At 37.0% G+C, this 20431-nt stretch overlaps 5 protein-coding genes across 5 annotated transcripts; 3 read left to right on the top strand and 2 right to left on the bottom strand.

Annotated features, from left to right (window-relative positions):
* Positions 1-6719: 6719 nt before the first annotated feature.
* On the bottom strand, positions 6720-8047 carry F5B22DRAFT_46061 (uncharacterized protein). The gene is made up of 2 exons (XM_047972056.1): positions 7682-8047; positions 6720-7605 (listed from the first exon to the last, which is right to left on the bottom strand). Exons 1-2 carry the CDS (start codon positions 7703-7705, stop codon positions 6826-6828), a joined length of 804 nt encoding a protein of 267 aa, XP_047824691.1. The 5' UTR covers positions 7706-8047; the 3' UTR covers positions 6720-6825.
* Positions 7682-10285, top strand: F5B22DRAFT_46022 (HET-domain-containing protein). The gene is made up of 3 exons (XM_047972052.1): positions 7682-8365; positions 8431-9640; positions 9717-10285. Exons 1-3 carry the CDS (start codon positions 7984-7986, stop codon positions 10189-10191), a joined length of 2067 nt encoding a protein of 688 aa, XP_047824690.1. The 5' UTR covers positions 7682-7983; the 3' UTR covers positions 10192-10285.
* Positions 10286-10647: 362 nt separating this feature from the next.
* Positions 10648-11706, top strand: F5B22DRAFT_46079 (uncharacterized protein). The gene is made up of 2 exons (XM_047972060.1): positions 10648-11054; positions 11116-11706. The coding sequence occupies exons 1-2, from the start codon at positions 11043-11045 to the stop codon at positions 11344-11346; spliced, it is 243 nt and encodes an 80-aa protein (XP_047824689.1). The 5' UTR covers positions 10648-11042; the 3' UTR covers positions 11347-11706.
* Positions 11707-16260: 4554 nt separating this feature from the next.
* On the bottom strand, positions 16261-17201 carry F5B22DRAFT_653603 (uncharacterized protein; the record flags this gene model as incomplete). The annotated part of the gene is made up of 2 exons (XM_047979733.1): positions 16261-17084; positions 17195-17201. 2 exons carry the CDS (start codon positions 17199-17201, stop codon positions 16564-16566), a joined length of 528 nt encoding a protein of 175 aa, XP_047824688.1. The 3' UTR covers positions 16261-16563.
* A 2214-nt stretch (positions 17202-19415) lies between these two features.
* F5B22DRAFT_45881 (uncharacterized protein) lies at positions 19416-20201 on the top strand. The gene is made up of 2 exons (XM_047972047.1): positions 19416-19525; positions 19578-20201. Coding segments are annotated over exons 1-2 (471 nt in total). The 5' UTR covers positions 19416-19523; the 3' UTR covers positions 20047-20201.
* The last annotated feature ends 230 nt before the right edge of the window (positions 20202-20431 follow it).

Raw genomic sequence — 20431 nt, 5'->3', positions numbered from 1 at the left:
TATAAAAGGAATATATATTTAATAGGTTAAAAAGCTTCGCTTTTTAAATGTTTAAATTATTTATATTAAGGGTTCTTATAATAAAGTAATAAATGCTCTCTTTTAAATTATATTCTTAATATAAAACTACTTTAATAGGTTTATAAAGTATAACTATATAAATAAAGTATTATACTTATAAGTATAAAAGGATAGTATTAAAGGTTATAAAAAGTTCCTTATTGAATTAAAAGAATTTAAAAAAAGGATAATAATTAATAAGCTTATAGCTTAAAGTAAATTATAATCTAAGGGAAGATAACCCTATAAAAAACTACCTATAGCTAAAACTATAACCTTATAAATATATTTAATATAAAGGTGGTTAAATAATAAGAGCAGCTATATATTTTAATTAGAAAGCTTACTTGCTCCGAAATATTATAGATTGTTAAAAAATGCTATATAGAAAAGGTTAATTAATAAGCTTAAGTCCCTAACTTTTAATGCCTGTTAAATCCTTGTTCTGGATGCCTTACTACCCGTTAAATAATTAATTGCAAGCCCAGGTACCTTGCTGCCTCCAGCCCGTAATATACCCGCTAATAGTACTTTGCTGCCTTATAATTATTCCATATGTGTAAAGAATTAATTACCCTTTATCTTTTAAATTGTTAAGCTAAGCTATTAATTATTAAGCTTTAGTTACTTTTTCGATATAGGGTAGATATTAATTATAGTTTTAAAGTATAATACCTTTATATAATATTCCAATATATAACAGTTCCTTATAAATATAATAATATTTAATTAAAGGCGTATTAGAATTTAAGCTTTAACTAATAGGGCTAAGGCATTTAAAATTGCAAATAAAGAAATCCTAAAGCACTATTATTAAGGGATATAAAGAAAATACCTAATAAAAGAAAAGGTATTAATAGTATTTTATATAGCTTATAATTAAAAGGGTTATTTTTCCTTAAATATTATATAAAAAAGATTAAATTAAATAATATATTAACTTATTATAACTTAAAATATTATAAATTATTATAGTAGTTATTTATAATATATAAAATTTAAACCAATAAAGTTAAAATCCCTTAATCTTTTAATTATAATTTTTAAACCTTTTTAAGTATTAATAACGGATTTTATTAATCCCTTTATTATATTTTATAAAGAATATTAATATATCTTTTATATTGTTAATACTTTTAATTAATATAAATAAGCTTACCTTATAATTAATTATAAATTATATATTACCCTTTTTATAATATTAAAATGGAAAGATAAAAATGGTATAACCCTATTAGTTATTTACTTTAACCCCGGTAATGTATTTTATAATAAGAACTTTTATAAAAGAATAAAGGAAAGGAAAGTTTAAGCCCTAAATGCTTTATTAAAATCCCATTAAAGTATAAAATTAATAAAAGTATTTAATTAAATTATATAATTAATATTTAATAAAATATATACCTTTTATAATAGCTTTCCTAAGGATTAGGATTAATAGGTAGCGTTAATAATAAAAAGCGTTAATTTTTATTATATTAATAGCTTAAGGTTTTTACCCTTTAAAATATTATATAAGCATTTTTTAAAGGGAAAACTTAAAGCTACCTACCCTTCGTTTAATTTTAAAGCATTTATAAGTTTAATTATATAAAAAGATATTACTTTAAATAAAAATACTTATATTAAGCTTATATTTAATTATATATTTTAAATTTAACATTATTTAAAGATTATTTATTTTTATTATAAAATTATAAAGGTATAAAGGTAAGCTATTTATAATTATAAAGGAGTATTAATATAGCTTAAAAATTATATAATATTATTATAAAAGGGGAAATAGATAAAACTTAGCTTTAAATAAAGGGGCCTCTTTATAGTTAAATTATAAGTTAAACATTACTCCTTTATATTAAAGAACTTAAATAGATTTAGGATAGTTTATTAATATTATTTAGATTTATTAAAGCTATTTATACCTAAGATAGGCTATTTAAGGACCGTAAAGGACCTTACTCTTCCTTTACGCCAAAGGCTTCGAAATTAAGGAAATGATGCATTAATATATAGGATATAAAGGACTATAGAAATACTTTAATATAGGAAATATAGGATATAAAGGATTACGGGAATACTTTAATATAGGAGATATAGGATATAAAGAACTATAGGAGTACTTTAATATAAAAGGAGAATATAATATATAAAGAGGAAATAAAGGAAAGGCTATAATAATATATATTATTATTAAAGGAACTTAAAAAAGGAAGGAACTTTATAAGTTAACAGGAGATTAATAAGTATACTTATACCCTTAAAAAAGAAAGTTCCTATATATATATTTATTATAGGAAAGGTAGCTATCTTTAATAATATTAAGCTATTTAAAAGAAGTAAAGGTATATTAAAAGCTATTTAAGTTAAAATAACTTTATACCTTCCTTTTATATATAATTATAATATATTATTTTACTTTTATTATAAATTGGTATATATTTTATATTTACCGCTTAATTTTACCAATTTATTAAAGGTATAAATAATTATTTATATTAAGGGCCATTTATATCTTCTTATTTAATTTATGCTTAATTCTTTCTTCTTCTTTTATTTATACACTTAAACTTAAGCATCGTTAATTTATTTAAGTTAGCCTTAATGCTACCTATTAAAAGCCTTAATTTTAATTATCAATACCTTTATACCTTTATATTTTATTAATTACCTTTATTTATTCTTTTAACGCCTCGCCCGCCTCTTAATCATTAGCTATACTATTGCCTCTATTAAAAAGAACCCCTATTCCTTAGTCGAGAAGATTCCCCCCCCCCCCTTTCCTATTATGCTGCGTATCGTCAACTCTTAATTACATCCTTATATATAATATCTAGCTATAAAGCTTAACATCCAAGGTAATATAATAATTGCAGGATCTAACATTATTAGCTATTGGTTACTGTGGATCCATACCCTTCCAAATGGTCCGGTAAAGGCTATACGTTATTATATCACCCCTATTAACGGTAACTTTATAGGTAAAAACTTATATTTATATATTATATTAAATATATTAAATAAGCCTTATTATATAATTCTTTATATAATATATTATTACTTTAATGTTATAATTTATATTAAAAAGAAATTTTACTACTTTAAATAAAATCCTTTAAGTTAAAATACTTTATAAAAGTAAGTATAAATTAAGCTTAATACTTTATTTATTTATACTTAGGATAAATAGCTTTTCTTCCTCCCTTTTAATTAATTATTACTTAACATTAATATTAATATATACTTATAATATAATAAAGCTAATAGTAAATAGTATTTATATAATATAATATTAGCCTTTACTTTTATAAAGCTTAACTTATATATATAAGCTTACTTTAAAGCTTATTTAAATAAGCTTTATATAGAATTTTTATATTTATTTATTACTTTTAAAAGGTTAATATACTTTTACTACCTATAGGTTTATTATTATATTTATTTAAAAGTATATATTTATTTTAATATATAGGTCCTTATAAAAGAAATGCTTACGTTCCGTGGGTTTATTACCTATATTCCTAAGGTATTCTATAATGTTAAGAAAAATGGGAATGCTTTTTACAGCTATATTGCAATAGCTGTTATAGCTTATACAAGTATTATAACGGATAACCAGTTTTATATCTATAATGATAACCTATTTAAAAAGCTAATGTTAAACCTTTTTAATCTTATATAAGGAAATTAATTAATTATAGGTTACATTTTGCTTTATAATATATAGGGAATATAAATAGTAGTTTTCTTTAATATTAATATATGCTTTAAGTTTTAAGGTTTAAATAAATAGTTATATATATAATTTATTATAGAAATTATATAAGCCTTTAGGAATATTAAGCTTATTTATAATACTAATGCCTTTTATAAACGATAAAGCATTAAAGTTAATTAAGAATAATTAAATTAATTAATTAAAAAAGTTAATATATAATAGATAACCCTTTAGGATAAATAGTAACGTATTATTAAATATATACGTTTATTTTAACTTAATACTATATAACACCTTATTATTAATATTATACCTTCTTTTTAGCTTAATATTATATAGTATTTTACTATTAATATTATACCCTTATCTTAACTTAATATTATATAATTCCTTATTATTAACACTATACCTTTATTTTAATTTAATGTTATATAATCCATTACTATTAATATTATACCCTCCTTTCCGTTTAATGTTGCTTAATACTTTACTATTACTTTACCCCCTTTTTAATAAAAGAGTAAATAGTTATCCAAGTATAAAGCTTAGCTTAATCCTTTAACTTAATATATTATACCTTTTTATTTATATAATATTACCTTATAAAGTAAGTCCTTAACCTTTAATAAATAAGCTTTAAAGATTACTTATATTAATTAAAGTATATTAATAATATTTAATGCTTTTACCTTTTATACCGCTTACTTTAATTAATAATATATTACTATAGCTATATATAATTAAAGTAAAGAAAGATTATACTTTAATACCTTTATATATTAAGAATCGTTAAATGTTTACCTAATCCTTATATTATTAATACTATTTAATACTTAAAGAACTACGCTGCTACCTATAGTTTAAAATATATAATTAAATTAAAAGATGTATAGCTTAAAGTTCTATAGCTTTAAATAATGGAAAAAGTAAAGAAATAAGGAAGTTAAGGTAAATTAAAAGTAGAAAAAGTGTAAAGTAATTATAATTATATAAAAGGAAGAGTTTTCCCTAAGTATTAAAGGAATTACCTAGTTTAATATTAATGCCTTACCCTATATAACCTTTAATATTAAGAAGCTTAAAGGTATAAAAGATACATCCTACTTTAATTATTAAAAGAATTTCTTTTAAGTAAATAATTTTATTAAGCTGCTATATAAATATATATATTATAAGGAATGTATTAAGAAATAGCTAGAAATGTTTAGCTTATACCCGGAGTGTAAATATTGTATATTAGACCCCCTAATTAGCTTTATTAAAGCCCTACCTATTGCTTCGCTTAACAATGCGTCCGTTACTTAACCACCCTTACCTATTGCCTTCCCTAATAACACTATCACTCGATTACTGCTATCTATTGCCTTATTTAATAATACTATCATTTAACTAATACACTTTGCTACCTTCTTTAACGCTGCCGTTTACCTTAAGGAATTAAATACTTTAATAAATAAAACTATAATAACTATTTAAAACTAAATAAGGGCTTATAATTAAAAAATTAAAAACCTTATAAAACTATAGCTATTTATTAAGTAGTAAAAGGTAGTTAAAGCTTTTAATTAATAATATAAATATATTATTTAAAAGCTAATTTATTAAATTATTAAAAAGGAAAAGGATATTGTTCGTTAAGCTCGTAAAAATTAAGGAGAAAATTGGACCTATATAATAGCTTATATTAAAAAGAGCAGGGATACTTTTATTATATACCCTAAAATAGTTTAAATAATTATAACTAATATAAGGAATAATGAACTACATTATAAATAATTATACCCCTCCTTACTTATATAGTATAAAGGAAAGATAGTTTAATATAATAACTGCTATCTTAATATCTTACTATTTTTAAGGCACGGTTTTTACCTGCGGTGAGATAGAAGATTTGCTGCGCCGGTAAAGGCTCTGCAGCTTTGATTAATAATAATAAAAGTTTGTAACATGGGAGGGTTCGCTGCCATTGATTCTTCGCTTGAGTGTACGGTTGCAGACGTTGTATATACGAGCAAGCTTGCGAAGGGATAATTCTGGGTCGCGTTGCTTAGCTTGGATTGCTAGCTGCAAATCGGCTTCTCTAGATTTTTGAGGCATTGCATGGTTGCGGAGATATGTATAAGTAAAGTTGAAAGATGAGAAGGTGAAAATAAGTGCAACATGTGCTTGTGTGTAACGTTAGTTTATTTTTTAATTATAGTATAAATTATATAATGCTTTATATAAAACTAGTTAAACAATATAAAAGCGATAATTAAGACTTGCTCCGTTGTGTAATAATAATAAGTTAACGCATTAAAACAGTTAGGGTAGAACTATAACACCGGGAATTAAAAACAAACATTGAATCCCCAAAACAACAACCATAAAGCCATCGACTAGCATCCGCGAATCAGTCAAAACGGACTTCGGGAACTCAAGGGCGATTACGAAATCAAGTATTCGCCATAGAAGAAGCACGACAAGGGAGATTAGCACCCCGTGCTGGCAGCTGAGGCGGCCAAATAAGGGGACATCGAAGAAGGACCAGCGTCTCCAAACGCTAAAAAGCAACAGCGGAATCAATGTGAGGTTAAGAAGCGGAAGGAATATGCAGGATATGGCGGCCCTAGAAACGTATTGGTTCAGCATTATTCACAGTTACCGAGTAACCTGGTAGAGGTCCCGATGAGGCGATGATGACCTACCATATTATCAAGCTTCTCGGGCCTCCTTCGTTTTCGGTGTGAAGCCAGGTTCTAATGGTAGTGGCACTGGATATTATTTCTACGACGGTCGGGACCGTAAAAGAAACAACGCTAAGGCATAAATGATCCGTAATTGGGGCTTTGTATGGCATAAAGGTATTGGGGTGTAGCGCTGCTGGCGATTCTGGGTCTGAAGATGTCTGCGATAATTTTAGACATCAATACTTCAGGGTGAAGCGATGCAATCGACATGCGTACCGGAGAATCATTCAAACATGGCAAAGTTTCCGATGAAATGTGTAAAGGATCAACTGTTGCAGACGGTCGGCTTTTTGAAGACTCCTCACTGCTTTCCGCAATGCCCTAATTCCGGCTCAAAGAAATATTAGCTATATATAACCTTGAAGTATATAATACATAACTGAGGTTAGATGTGTCAGGTAAAGAAGTGCAGTCGCGTGTATTTCTGTGATGATTAGAACAGACCGTATTGATTGCGCGATAGACGGGTGGCCTCATTGCCGTCACGTCGGAAGTCCATCCATGTTGTCGCTTCCAAAGTGATAGGATAGGAGTGTCCTCGTCATTTTCGTTGTCGAAATCGGCTATTTGCAAGATAATAGGGCTCATTATCTCATTGAAATTCCGCTCCCCACTATCACTAGGGAAGATGAATCGGCACCCTAGGGATATTCCAACATCTAGGACGGATAATGCCAGCGATACTGCACTATAGACTACGAGGTCACTGCTCCCATAGTCCTTCGTGACAGTAAACACGCTGAAGACTATAGCCAGGGTGTCAACTGCAAGATATAGGAATGGGTAGAACCACAATCTTCTGCCTCGGAACGGGTCGACCCGACTGTCGTGACACCTCAAACAAACGCTTAATTCGTCGCAAAGCACGAGGGCTAGAGTACCAAAGACAATAAAGTAAACCGTCGTGCCAATGGGCAGCATTCGTACCCTCACTAATACGATGCCAAGCAAGATTTCCCTAGCAATATTGATGCCGGCTCTGGTAAAGCTTATGGTGGTAATGAGGACATATAGTATGTTGAAAATAGAGTGTTCATGGTCATCCATATTAAGCAACAATGCTCTGGGTTTACAACGTCTTAGAGTTCCGAGAAAAGCGAACTGGCAAGTTGAGTTAGAAAAAGTGTAAAGAACTGAGACAGAAAAATATTCAGCTGGAAACAACACAGAGACGTACTCGATATTTATAAGTCTTACTCATGTAGCCATGTAACCCCACCACCAATCGTTCACCCTTCGGTTCCGAATATACGCCGTGCCAATTGGGGTCGGTAAATGCAGGGTGGCAGTCGGCGCTAAGCCTCCCAATGAGGTGGCATGGATTATTGCATTAATAGAACAAGGGTACCTTTTACTTTATGATTGCACTTCTGGTCAGCTGCAGCATCACGCTAGGTAGCCATGAAGCACATCTCTACCTCCTTTGTATTCTCAACAGGGTCGCTAGAATTACGAGTGAATACGCTCTAGATTGCGAGCATGGCCCTATGCCAGCACTGTGATCAGTTCGATATCCAGTCTCTGCTCAAGCCAGGGTCGACTCTCAGGTTCAACTGTGTCGATGTCAAGGCCGCGAGTGACGCTGGCTGCGAGTTCTGTAGCTTCTTGTACCGTCGTGTTCATAGGTTATTGAACTCTGTAAGGGCACGGAAAGATTGGCGCGGGCCGCTTTATATCCAATTATCAACAGATGAAAAGGATTCAGCATCCAAGAAGAGAGCACACGAAGCACATACTGTCCAAGTAGATCGTCTCTATATTAGCGTTGTGCCGCGCGTGTATTTACATTCTCAGTGGCTCGACTCGCCGGACTGGCCGGTGTCACCCAACGCCAATGTTCTCGGTGTTATTGCAGATCCAGGTACACTTTCATAGCTGCCCCCAGAATGAACGGGTTGCTAATAGCTTGCTATGTTGTGCCTGCAGGGAGTCCAGCCGCGAGAAGCGGTGATGTCACAGGTCGCCTTCGAGACTTGAAGGAGAATAACTGCGCGGAAGTTATCTCTGAATGGCTGGCGAGCTGTCTCCAGCATCCCAAATGCAAGGAGACAGCATCGGGTACACAATTCGATGTCTGGAACCAACCCCTACCGACACGCTGTGTCCACATCGAACCCGATGGTAGTGGAAAAAAGCTTTTCCGTCTGCGTGAGACAGGAGGACAGCCTGGTACCTATGTGACACTGAGCCACAGATGGAACGGCCACACCACACTCGCTCAGACAACTACTAGCAACTACAACAGAAGACTCGCCGGCGACTTTGGCTTTCTTCCGGTGGTCTTCCTCGAAGCCATGGACATCGCATTGGCCCAGGGTATCCAGGACATCTGGATCGACTCGCTTTGCATCATACAAGTAGGTGATGGCGGAGTGGACTGGGGCAGAGAGGCTGTTCGTATGGCAGAGTATTACCAGCACTCCGTTTTTACGATCATGTGCGCCGTGAATGCCCCCTTCAATGGAATGTTCCGCCCCCAGCCACCTATGAACCTAATTCGTCTGCCTTACCGAGATGAGCAAGGTTGCCACAGCGGTTATTTTTTTGTCTTCGATCGCCACAGTACGCGAATTACCTACTTAAATTTTTCCGATGTATTCATGCGCGGGTGGGTTTTCCAAGAATGGCTACTTAGCCGTCGCCTCGTTAACTTCACCGATGTGGGCATCTTCTTCTCATGCCAGAGCTCTCAGCCCTTATACGAAGATCTCACCGAGGTCATGCTGGGACTTGAAGGAAATGCCTTTGAAGGCCTTAAACCCTTCTTCAATAACCGGGCGCCAGTTGGGGAGTTGTGGTATCGTCTGATAAATCGTTACTCGGGCTTGCACCTGACTAAGAAGGAAGACCGACTGATAGCTATTGCGGGAATAGGGGAGGAGTACCGCAGAATCCTGATTGTACAGAAAGAGACGGAGCTGAGATACGTCGCTGGGCTTTGGATGTGGGATATACACCGCGGCTTGCTTTGGCACCGCCTGAGACACCCACTCGGTACTCTGCTTTCGACACAGCCGACAGGGCCTTCGTGGTCTTGGACCTCCGCTACGTACGTAGTAGATTGGTATCACCCGAAATTAACCTTCACGTATCGCGCCAAGAAATGTACCATCGAGCCACTTGAAGAAACAGACAGGTATGTTGCTTTCTCTGGCTTTCTTGAAACAGTCTCTCATAAGACGACATCTCACTCACCAGTGACACTCTAGCAGTAAGCACCAACTGCGACTTGCTATCAAGGGTAAATTGCTCCCCGTCGTCGTGCGGCAGGAAATCCCCTGGGAAGGAGACAGTGCGCAAGTCATTCGGCCTATGACTGGCACCGCATTCCTATCCAAACCAGAATCTAACAAAGTACCTCTATTTCGGGCGGTGTGTTCTGTTCGAAAGCCCGAGCTTATCGCTGGATGGGGTTCGTTTGAGGGCGAGGGCATTCAAGCGAGGTTGGGGTCAAGCGCAGGCATCAGCGTGTTTGCCCTACTCGTTCAATCACGGTATCGGTTCAGTAACTCCGATGCTGCCCTTGGACGGGTAACGCCTATCCTTTCTATATACGACGTCTTATTCTTGGACCCCGTCGCTGATAGCGAGAGGAAATACTGCCGTGTGGGGGCTGGGTGTCTTTTTGAACGTGAACTATGTAGGGAATTCTCACCTCTGTTAGCAGCTGACATTGAATTAGTGTAGCTATTGGCAAAAGGAGAATCTTTGTCTCTCTTATGGGCCTGAGCAAAGAAGCTGTTTAACCTAGTATTCTAACCCTCAATTCAATTTTCGATTTATCCACCAACAATATTCCAGTGGAGAAAAGATGCACTAAGGTCAGGGGTTCACCGCAACACGTGGAGATGATCGCCAATCATGGCTTCTTTGAATGCCTTCTGAACAGGCCTCGCCCGCTTGTTTTCCCTGTGATGTTCTACAGAATGCCGACAAAGGAACGTATTGGGTGGCCATGTACGCACCCGGTGTGTCACAGTTCTCACTGCTGGTAGGTCCAGAATTGACTTATTGTTATTGCGCATTGCAGGTGTTGCCTAGAAGCACCAACAGACACACCAGCCTTTTGTGACGAAGAGTACCTTATCTACCCCACCATGGGTAGCGGGTAGGGGGTGGAGCCAAGGGATTATCGAGGCGAACGCGCGGGGCAGCTATTGCCGCTACCTACCTACCTACCTACTCACCTAACCTATAGGGCGTCTTTGGCGCGGCACGGACCGCGATTAGATTAGACTAACGCGGGGCAGGTTGAGCCATTCCTCCCCTCCCCCTCCTCCTTGTATTTAACGCCACCAGCCAACCCTTTCTACGCTACAACAACCATCTTGTAGCTAGATTCCACCAACCTCCCTTACTTGTATCCGCGTCCTCATCTGTATCTGCACCTCCCTTAACAACAAAGCCTCTTAAAAACATTCACGCACTCTTGGTCATCTCCTATCCTAAATCAATCTCCGCCACAAATTACCATGGCGTCCGAGAAGATCACCGCAAAGGATATGATGGCTGTTGCCAAGCTTTAGGAATGCTTTGAGATGAAGCCAATTGTACGTCGATGACTCGCATTCTCTCTCCAAGCCCCCTTCGCGGTAGCTAATGCAGTGTTAGGTCGACTGGGACAAGCTTGCTGCCCGAGCTGGCTTCGAAGACGGCGCCACCGCCAAAGCCCACTACGAACCACTTCTCAATCGCGACAATCCCAGCGATGCGCCTAGAAAGCAACAGACCCTACGCAACATTAAACCCAAGACTCTGGAGACTGAAGACGGGAATAAGCGGTACGCCCGCAAAAGCTTCGTGTCCCGCGACCCATACGACCTGGAGGATGGGGAGGTTTAAATGGTCAGCTCAATATGGCAGGCTAGGGTAGGGGAAGGGAGACAGAGGCCTCGCACAGATCTCACACAGATGCCCAAAATGGAAAATGCATATTCTACTTGTCGTATGGCAGATACACTGTAGTGATTGCAGACTATCATGACTGTCACAGCATGGAATCGATAGAAAACATACCTCGGAGCTATAGTCTGTTAGGAGCTTAAACAGCGCGGTCGATGTAGCTACGGGGGTTCACAGCTCTGAGATTTGCGACAGTCAACAGGTCTCTATTGTTTACGATCATTTTCCTCTAGATCTGCCATCTCTCATCTCGTTCAGGGTGAGTGATGTAATGCTTGCGGCTTCTTTCGCTTCGCTTCGAATGATGTTCAGGGTTTCTTGGATAGATCGGATGTCGGGCATGCTTTGTATCTTCGCAACTAGGGACAGCATTCCTAGAATCGTCGACTTGACTATATTGGCAGGGATGGGTTGATCCTGGGCTTGCTCTACGCAAAGGAGGGCGTCTCGAAGGTACTAGTTGATGTATGTGGCATGCTCGCGTGGTTCGGTCGGCCATGCCTTCGCCTGGGGCCATGAAGTCGCCATGGTGCCTTTTAGGCGCACTGGGCAATGCGCCGTACACTAGGCTATTCAATTGACCGTTCGGGATTTCGTTTACGCTCTTAATCGTTGTCAATTTCCAAAAATTTCGTTCTCGATATTGAAGTTGTTGTAGGCATGGCGTATTCGCCGCATGTTCGGCAGCGGCGGATACCCAAGACTATGCAAGGCGGCCCAACGGTCTTGATCAACATATTCCCATCGCAACCACTGCAACCCATGGGCTTTGTAGCCAATTACGTGGAAACCTCTATACCAGTTGGTGGTGCTTACAACCTCACTGGTATGATCTGGAATGAATTTATTCCTCAATATACCATACTTCACTATGGTATATTGTAAAGGAGGGGAACAAGGCTAAAAGATATAGCAAAATCCTGCTCAATTAAACGATCAAGCAGCATTAACTTCTTAGCATTTTAATACTTATAAGCCTTAATTAGCCTAATTATAAAATATATACCCAACGCTTTTGTTTACCTAAATTATATAATATATATTTAAAGTATTATTTAGCCTATTAAATCCTCTATCCAAAACCTGGATTACTTTTTTAAAGGCTTAACTATTATTATCTATAACAAACCTCCTTAATTAAAAACCTATAACGCATAATATCTACAGCTTTTTAAAACCTTTTACAAATTCCCGCCATATTATATACTAGCTTTTATTTATTTTTAAATATAGGGGACCCTAATCTATCGTATAAAAGTTAGATTTCTAGATATATAAAAGTTATATAAATTTAGCTTAATATATTAACCAGCTTAAATTAAGAAGAATTATAACAGCTTTTTAAAGCTAAAGATAACTTAAATAAATTCCTTTTATTTAAATTAATATACCCTTTTAATAAGCTTTAAAAAAACCTATAAAGTAAAGGGAATAATATTAAAACCTTTTATACCTATATAGCTTTTCCCATTTAGCTTACTTTTTAATAACTCATTATATAAAGATTTAAAGCCAGGCTATTTAGCTTTATAAATATTTCCTAAACGGTTAATTTAACTTAATTGTATAAAACTTATTACATTTTAGTTAACAAATTAAAGCAGCATAGCATCATTAGTAAACAGAGGTGGATTAGCTAATAAGGCACAAACCTTAACCATATATAACTTAGAAAGGAACTGAAAGGGTAAGCTACTAATCTTCCCTAATCCATACTCCATACTATGCTTAAACTAATAGGAACATAGGTATTGTCACAAGTATACAAATACAGCCGGGGCTATGTTTAATAGGAAGCATCTTTTGATTCTAATATTCCTTATGCGTAACCAGGAGGTAGTATGGAGCGTAGATTGCCAAGTACAGGGTCTACTTTTTAAATACACGGATATACACTTACGAAATGCTTTATACCGAACAGCTTCGCAGTAATTCCAAAGGTGCTAAGCTTAAATAGTACTAAAGGTAAACATAAATAGGTATACCCGCCGTTTTAAATGGTAGTTAGGCGCTCCCTATTAGGTTAGCGCAAATGGTTAATCCTTTTACCATTACCCCAATAGCCACACGCAATCCTTTAACGCCACAACCGGTGCATAGTATTAGGTGACACCTAACGGAAGTGTGTAGGATACATAGGGCCTCTGGTAATTTATATGGGAGTAGCCGAAATGATCCGTGGTATAAACACGGCTGTCTGCATTTAACTGAGTCGCACTGTTTGTCTTATGTGGTCTGTTTCTCCAAATACTTATTAAATATGCACTGCTCTTATACGACTATTTCATCACACTTCATCTTTTCTTCGATTTGTGCATGTCCAGTTGAACAATGGACCTTAAACGTGAATAAAGTATCAAGGTACTAACTGTATCCCCAATATAGATTGATGTGGTTAAACTCTGGTCGTTAAATAATAGGAATTTCGCTTAAGCATATACTATATTAAAGCATAAGCTAAACAGATTTATAATAATAGATATATATTCCGCCTAAAGCTGCTAACCTCCCCGATTACCAATTGGATCACATCTTAGGTACCTTGATTTATTTGATCTTAACTTAAACCTTTACTTCTTAAATAATTCCTTCTACTTATTATAATTTTAAAAGAGAGGAATCCTTTAAAGCTTAAAGAATATTAAAATAAAATTAAAAAGTATAAATAGTTTAGCTTTCTTTAAGGTAATATTCTTCCGCATTATTATAAAGAAACAATTAATAATAGCTATACTTCTACTATTATATTAAAGTTTATTAAAGGTATACTATTATATTAATTTATATATAAGGATCTTTTTAATTAAGATATCCTTATAATATACTATTAAAAAATAATATTAAATAAGCTTTAAAATAATAATATCCTTAACCTATAACTATTATTAACATTATAGTATATATATACTTAATTTATATAAAATAGTATTATATATAGGGATCTTAAATTATATAACTTCATTTATATTAAATAAAGTATTATCGTAATTAACCTTAAATTCTTATATCTTCTACCCCATAATATTACAAATAAGCATAAACTAGTTAGTCTAATTAACGAAATCGGAGCGACCATTAATATCGAGTCGCTTCTACAGTCCAAGCCACATCTTCCTTAAGCATCATACATGATAGGAGGCAGATCTAGGCTGACGGACAACAATTGAAGCATTACCTTGTATCAGCTGTTCCCGTTCATGCCCCAGGTGAAACGGTTGCCAAATCACACCAGGCTAGTATTTTTGGGCCTTGGTTGGGGATGTACGAAGCCGAAAAACATACCACCAAGTTTCTCAACTTCCTGTTTTGTCTTTAATACCTGCTCGTCAAAATTTATATTGGAGAATTCAATTCTTAGTAATGCGTTGCTTCTTTCGTCTTAGTTGTATTATAAATGTAATGTGAGTTTAACTCGAGACGCCTCACTAAACTGCCACAATTTTAGCAACTATGAAAACCACCGGATTAGGTGGCCATAATCGGACACCTAGCACCCATCATGTTCTTAAACGCAAGGCCGTAAGCCCAGCACCCCCGCTGTCTAAGCTTCGAAGATCATTTGGTCTGATAAGGTTGTTTATCGAGATGTCCCCATGGAGAAAGTGAGCCTTGTATAGAGACTCGTGTCCTTCAATACATCCCTTAAGTAAGGCCACTCGAGAACTTGCCTCGTAAATAGCAACCTTCCTAAATGGCCAGTAATAAGTTGAAATAATCGGTACAAGTTTCCAGCGTTCTCATGGCAGGGCTAAACACTGGATGCCGCGCATTCTCCACGAGATTTTCGAGATTGAACCGTGAGAGCATTACGTAGCAGGTCTTGAAGTGTTGGTGAGTGAGCGCTACCAATGTAGTCGAGTTTGCATACTTGGATGCCAACCGGAGGGCAGAGAAGCCTTAGGCGTTTAGACAGTCCAATATAGTAGACGGCACCTCGTTCAGAAGCTGAACAAGTCCTACCAATGCATCTAAGAGGAGACTTCAAATGCTAGGCTTGTAACGGTACTAACCAACCAAAAATATTAGACTCTATAATAGGGGAAGTGGATAAAAAGTTAAACCCACTCCTCGTAGATCGGACAGATCTAACAATAGTCTCGGCCGATACATCTCGGCTTTTCATCCACCCCTTTAAAGTGCCTCTAGGCCATCTTTGTGCTTAAGAATCTTATTATCGCATTTGATTACTTCGACTTTAACTTAATAGCGGTTTTATAAATACTTAATTAACCTTTTAAAGGCGGCAATTATACTCTTAGTTTATTTATTCTTAAAGAAATAATCTTAAGTATATTTTAAATACCTATTTATAGTAATTATTATAAAGCTATTAAAGTATATAATCTTTTTAAAATTATAGAAATCTATTACAATTTATATTCCAGGCTTATTAAGCTTTATTTATTTAGTTTATTTAATTTAATACCGTAGTTTAGCTTAAGCGTAAGTATTATAATTAATTATAGCTATCCTAGCCTTTAAGTCCTTTTTAATTTTAGCTCTTAAAAACTTTTATATTAGGTGCTTTAAAGAGTTAAGGCTAATATATCCTAATTAAAGGTACTATTTTAAAATATCTATATAGTTTAACTTCCTTTTTATATAGGTGTTAAATTGCTTTTTATATAAATAAAATGCTTATTTAATTAATAATAAAGGGAGGTATTTTAATATAAATTAATTAAATTATTTTTATATTTAATAAATAATCCTATTATCTTTTTACTTTTAAAATATTAAAAGTTTAAGCTTTATATTCTATTAATAGCTACTTTATTAAAATTTTTAAGGAAATAATATTAGTTTAAAAGTCCTTATAATAGGTTATATTTAATAATTATATAATTTTTAAGCCTTTAAATCCTTAACTGTTAATATTTACCTTTTTATAATTTTAAACCTGATCGTCCTTATCGGTTTCTTTATATTCGTTGGTACTATAGGTAGGGAATGCTCCTTTAAGTGTCCGGCTACTCTTTAAAGGTGATAAGCATGTTAAGGCATATTGCCTTAGTGCTGCTGCTATATCGATATAGGTTAGTTGCTCTGCTTGGATTGCAGTCTGGTTAACCATTCTGTAGCTAGTGGTCCAATCTGGGATCACTCCTTTAAATGTGTATTCCAGGTCAGAAACTAGGGTTTCTGAAGACTCAAGCTCTACGAGTCCTTTCTCGATTCCTTTGCCCAGTTGTTTACCCATACTGATAGGTTTGGGACTTTGGTTAAGGGCTTGGATACCATTGCCCTATATTGCGCTCTTGTTTCCCTTTTAATACTTGCTTGAGCAGCAGCGCCGATCTTGCAGATGTTGTTGTACCACTGGCGAATCTCTTCCTTAGGCTTTAGGAACGCTAGCCTATAGTTTGGGGCAATAGTATCCTGCATCCATGAGGTCATTTCCTTGACGTTCCGTCTGTGTTCCATGTATTTCTTATCCACTTGCGTATATATGTTCCAGTCTGATGTAAAGGAGGCCTTTCCTTCGGTCGTGAGGTCCACCAGCGTCAAAGCTTCGTCGGTATTGGCCCTGGTAGGGTAGTCGTAATATCGTGGTGGTTGTGGTTCTGTTGGCCAGGCCTTTCTGTTCTTGGGGTCTAGGTATTCCCATAGGTCTAGGGACCTTGCCTTGGCTATACAGTCGCGTTCCCATTGATCGAAGTCTTCTGGCTTGGCGAAGACTGTAATCGATGAGGGGCTGGGTTTTGGAGACCAGGAGCGACTTCCTAGGAAGTCGGCACGACTGAGAGAATGACAGGCTAGCGATGGAACGTGGGCGCTGGGAAATGACAAGACATGACATGCTACATCACGATTTTATGCAGTCTAGGGAGAAGATATCTAGCCTGTCTACCTATCCTCCCCCTTATCTATGTTTTTTACGAGCGAACAGCTAGAAAAAAATTCAGAACTTGTTAGTCAACCCTCTGCCTACAATGACGATAAAGACTACATGCAGGTGGATTGCTTACGGTAGTACACTTCGAGTCGAACATCTTACCCCCGACCGGACGGCGGACGAGTACAAGACTGGTGGAGAGTCACTAGATCCTGGCGTAGCACAGGGGGGAGCTCTTTTACTACATCTTCCGGTACTTCTTACAGAGTTTATGAATACGAAGACGTTAGTTTTTTTTTTTTTTTTTTTTTGCAGCGGTCAGGCCGATGCAATTGCTCTTAAGAAGGCTTGAGGGCAAAGGGCTACTCTGTACCTCGAAGCAAATTTATGACGTCTCTAAGGCAGTAATATTCAAGAAGAGATGAGGCTTGTAGTCCCCGGAGATATACTTCTGATTAAGAGTACGGGACCCTTGAGTTCCTCAAAGCATACAAGCAGTACTACTCTAAGCATATAGCTCAGCACTTGTATTTACGCCAGAGAAAAGCATTGTTCCGTAACAGGAGACTGGCCTCCAAGGTTTCCGCCAATGCCTTTTCGGAACGGCCTTGAGAGCTTGAGAAGCAAGGCGCTTGCCTTGTGATAAAAGGTGAAAGGAAACATTGAGCCTGACACAAGGAATTATCTTGTGAAGTGTAGGTATTGCGTAATGGCTTTAGGGTGATAGATATAGGCGCGCTTGGGAAGTATATGTTTGAAGGGAAAGAAAAAGATGAAAACGTAGGTAGAGGTACTGAGGAACGAGTTTTATAGACGGTCGGGAGTTGTTCGCCAGGTGACTGCAGGGGCTGGTGGCGTGTGCATCTGACGAATTTTAGGGGGGGGGGTTCTAATACGCCATGCACGGGCACTAGGTTTCAGCTTAGACCCTGCTGTTTCGCGTCTTCTCACCTTTAACATCTAATTATTCAATTAATATCTTCCTCAGGAAGCGTTGTCAAGTAAATCTTCATGGCTATTGACTACTTAAAATGGGACAACATAGACACGAATTCAGAACTAGAAATTTCGCTTCCGTCAGTTCCGACGCCACAAGCTCCCACTTCGGGGAAGGAGGAGGTATGCCGAAACGTTTGTATAATAGACAAGCATTTGAAGAGTGGTGGAAAACCTATTGTAAAGATTAGAAGGAGCTTTGGCCGGGGACCGGAGGCGAGAATGATCCGGATGATTAGTGGGCGGTGAAGTCGCCTTATGAGGTGTAACGTCTCTCGCGCTGTCCTATGCGAAGATTTACTGACTTTTAAATAAACCTCTTATTTCTGCTGCCAGGTATGTCAACCTCTATATAGCATTAATTATGCTTTGGTCTGGCTTATTTCCGATGAAATTTTGGGTCGTACTGGACTAAGAAGCTTGATGCCTTGTAGTGTTCTGCATTTGGATAGTTGTACATAGAGGCTGGTAAAGTCGCATTTCGAAGGCTGACCATTCGTCATACGGTGTCCTCGCAGCTCCAAGAGCACGTCCTCAAACGTCCTGCCTTGAGCTTTATAGTCAGTAAGGACAAATGCCGGGACAACAGGCAACCCCCGCCGAGAGCATTTCCCCGACAGGAACCTGTAGTTAGAGTTGGTTGGATCGAGGGTATGCGTTATGGGCCGGATGAGTACGGTGCCTGTCGGGAGGGCTGGGATAGCTAAGCCCTTTGTCTCTTGCGACTCTAACAGTATACCTAGTGGTGGACCAAAGTGGATGGTAACGTCGTCCGCAAGATGACAGGAGATCGGGCCCTGGCGGTCCCTCGAAAACCTTTCGGAACGAATCTAGTGGCTCTTCGATTTTGGCAAGGGCTTGCTCTTCTATACGTTAATGTTTGAGGTCATCTCCCAATAGGGCCTACACACGATTGGGGGGCTCTTGGCAGGTGATTATTACAGGCGCTGGGGGCGCCTGCGTGTGACCAGTTTTTTGCTTTTTGGGGTTTGAGACGCTGCGCACAGGCACTGGCTTACCCCGCGTTCGATGGCATTGCAGTTTATTAACATCGGTTTGTGACCTCATTTCTTTATTTTTTTTTAATCATCCGACTCTTCCTCAGGTCATAACAGCACGCTTCATTTACTGTAACCACCGCTGTGAGTTTATCACATGATCTATGTGTTTTGAGCCTAACCGAACGGAAAAACCATTGACACCCGTTACAACTCTTAAGGCTATTTGAAGCATCGGCATAATAGACAACATTCAAAATAGAGCAGAGACCAGAGTAAACGCAGTCATGTGGGGGATTCCTCTTTTCTTGCTGAAGAGTTCTTGCTAACTTTCGCATCAGGGCATCCCATCGAGAACACCCTGACAGACTCACGCAGTCGGGCAAAGAAGCAACATGTACCGAGAACGAGCTGGCCCGACAGATCGAAAGTGCCAATGATACTAAGAACGACGGGGAGAACAACTTCGTATTCGATTGCATTACTTCACAATCTTTCGGTGACTATCTCGGAGATACTGATACAGACATTGAAAATTCCAATCTCCCGCCTACTCGACGCTGGGTCTGGTACTGCAAGCTTCGCGCATGTCCTGATTACTACTCCGCCTGGTCTTGCAAGACCAATTTCCTGCTTCACTTATACGAAACGCCAGTCCACCGCGAGGATGCTACTACAAGTACACGGAAGGGCCGACGTCAGTTAGCAAAGGCTTGGCGGGAGGAAACTGCGTTTGACCTTAGCGAGCCGAAGAAGACGCCACCCGAGGAGAGTAATGGGGAGGAATACAGAGAGAGTGCAGAGACTTGATACCCTAAAGATTGAATGGATGCTATATGCTAGTTAATTAGTCCCTTTTGGGCTTTACGGAGGACATTTAATGTTCATTTATACGTTGCAGATCCTGAAAAAAAAAGCAAAATAAGAAAAAGAATTCGTCATTGTCTGGAAAGGTCTTTAGTTGATAAATAGTTCGTGCGATGTTTTAGGGCAGCACCGCAAAAGACTTTACGGAGTAGAACTGAGCACCAGACTGATACAGACTTCACAGAGTCCAAGTCAGACAAACGAGATGCATCTGCTCTATCAGCTGAATATGAAGTGCAGATCTGAGTGTGTTTAATTAAGGGCAAAGTCTAGGTGGCCATGTAGCCATGACGTAAGCGTGACGGATTCAGACAGTAGCTCACAGGCA

This window comes from Xylaria bambusicola, assembly GCF_022495145.1.
Source record: "Xylaria bambusicola strain CBS 139988 unplaced genomic scaffold F5B22scaffold_107, whole genome shotgun sequence".
Classification (NCBI taxonomy): Eukaryota; Fungi; Ascomycota; class Sordariomycetes; order Xylariales; family Xylariaceae; genus Xylaria; species Xylaria bambusicola.
This window is presented reverse-complemented; position numbering and strand designations above follow the sequence as displayed.

Coding starts and splice junctions, on each gene's coding strand:
- F5B22DRAFT_46061 (XM_047972056.1), bottom strand. CDS start 7,705: ATGAGTAAGACTTATAAATATCGA. Junction 7,606..7,681: donor GTAAGACTTATAAATATCGA/GTACGTCTCTGT, acceptor TCAACTTGCCAG/TTCGCTTTTCTCGGAACTCT.
- F5B22DRAFT_46022 (XM_047972052.1), top strand. CDS start 7,984: ATGGCCCTATGCCAGCACTGTGATCAGTTCGATATCCAGTCTCTGCTC. Junction 8,366..8,430: donor CGGTGTTATTGCAGATCCAG/GTACACTTTCAT, acceptor TTGTGCCTGCAG/GGAGTCCAGCCGCGAGAAGC. Junction 9,641..9,716: donor CCACTTGAAGAAACAGACAG/GTATGTTGCTTT, acceptor ACACTCTAGCAG/TAAGCACCAACTGCGACTTG.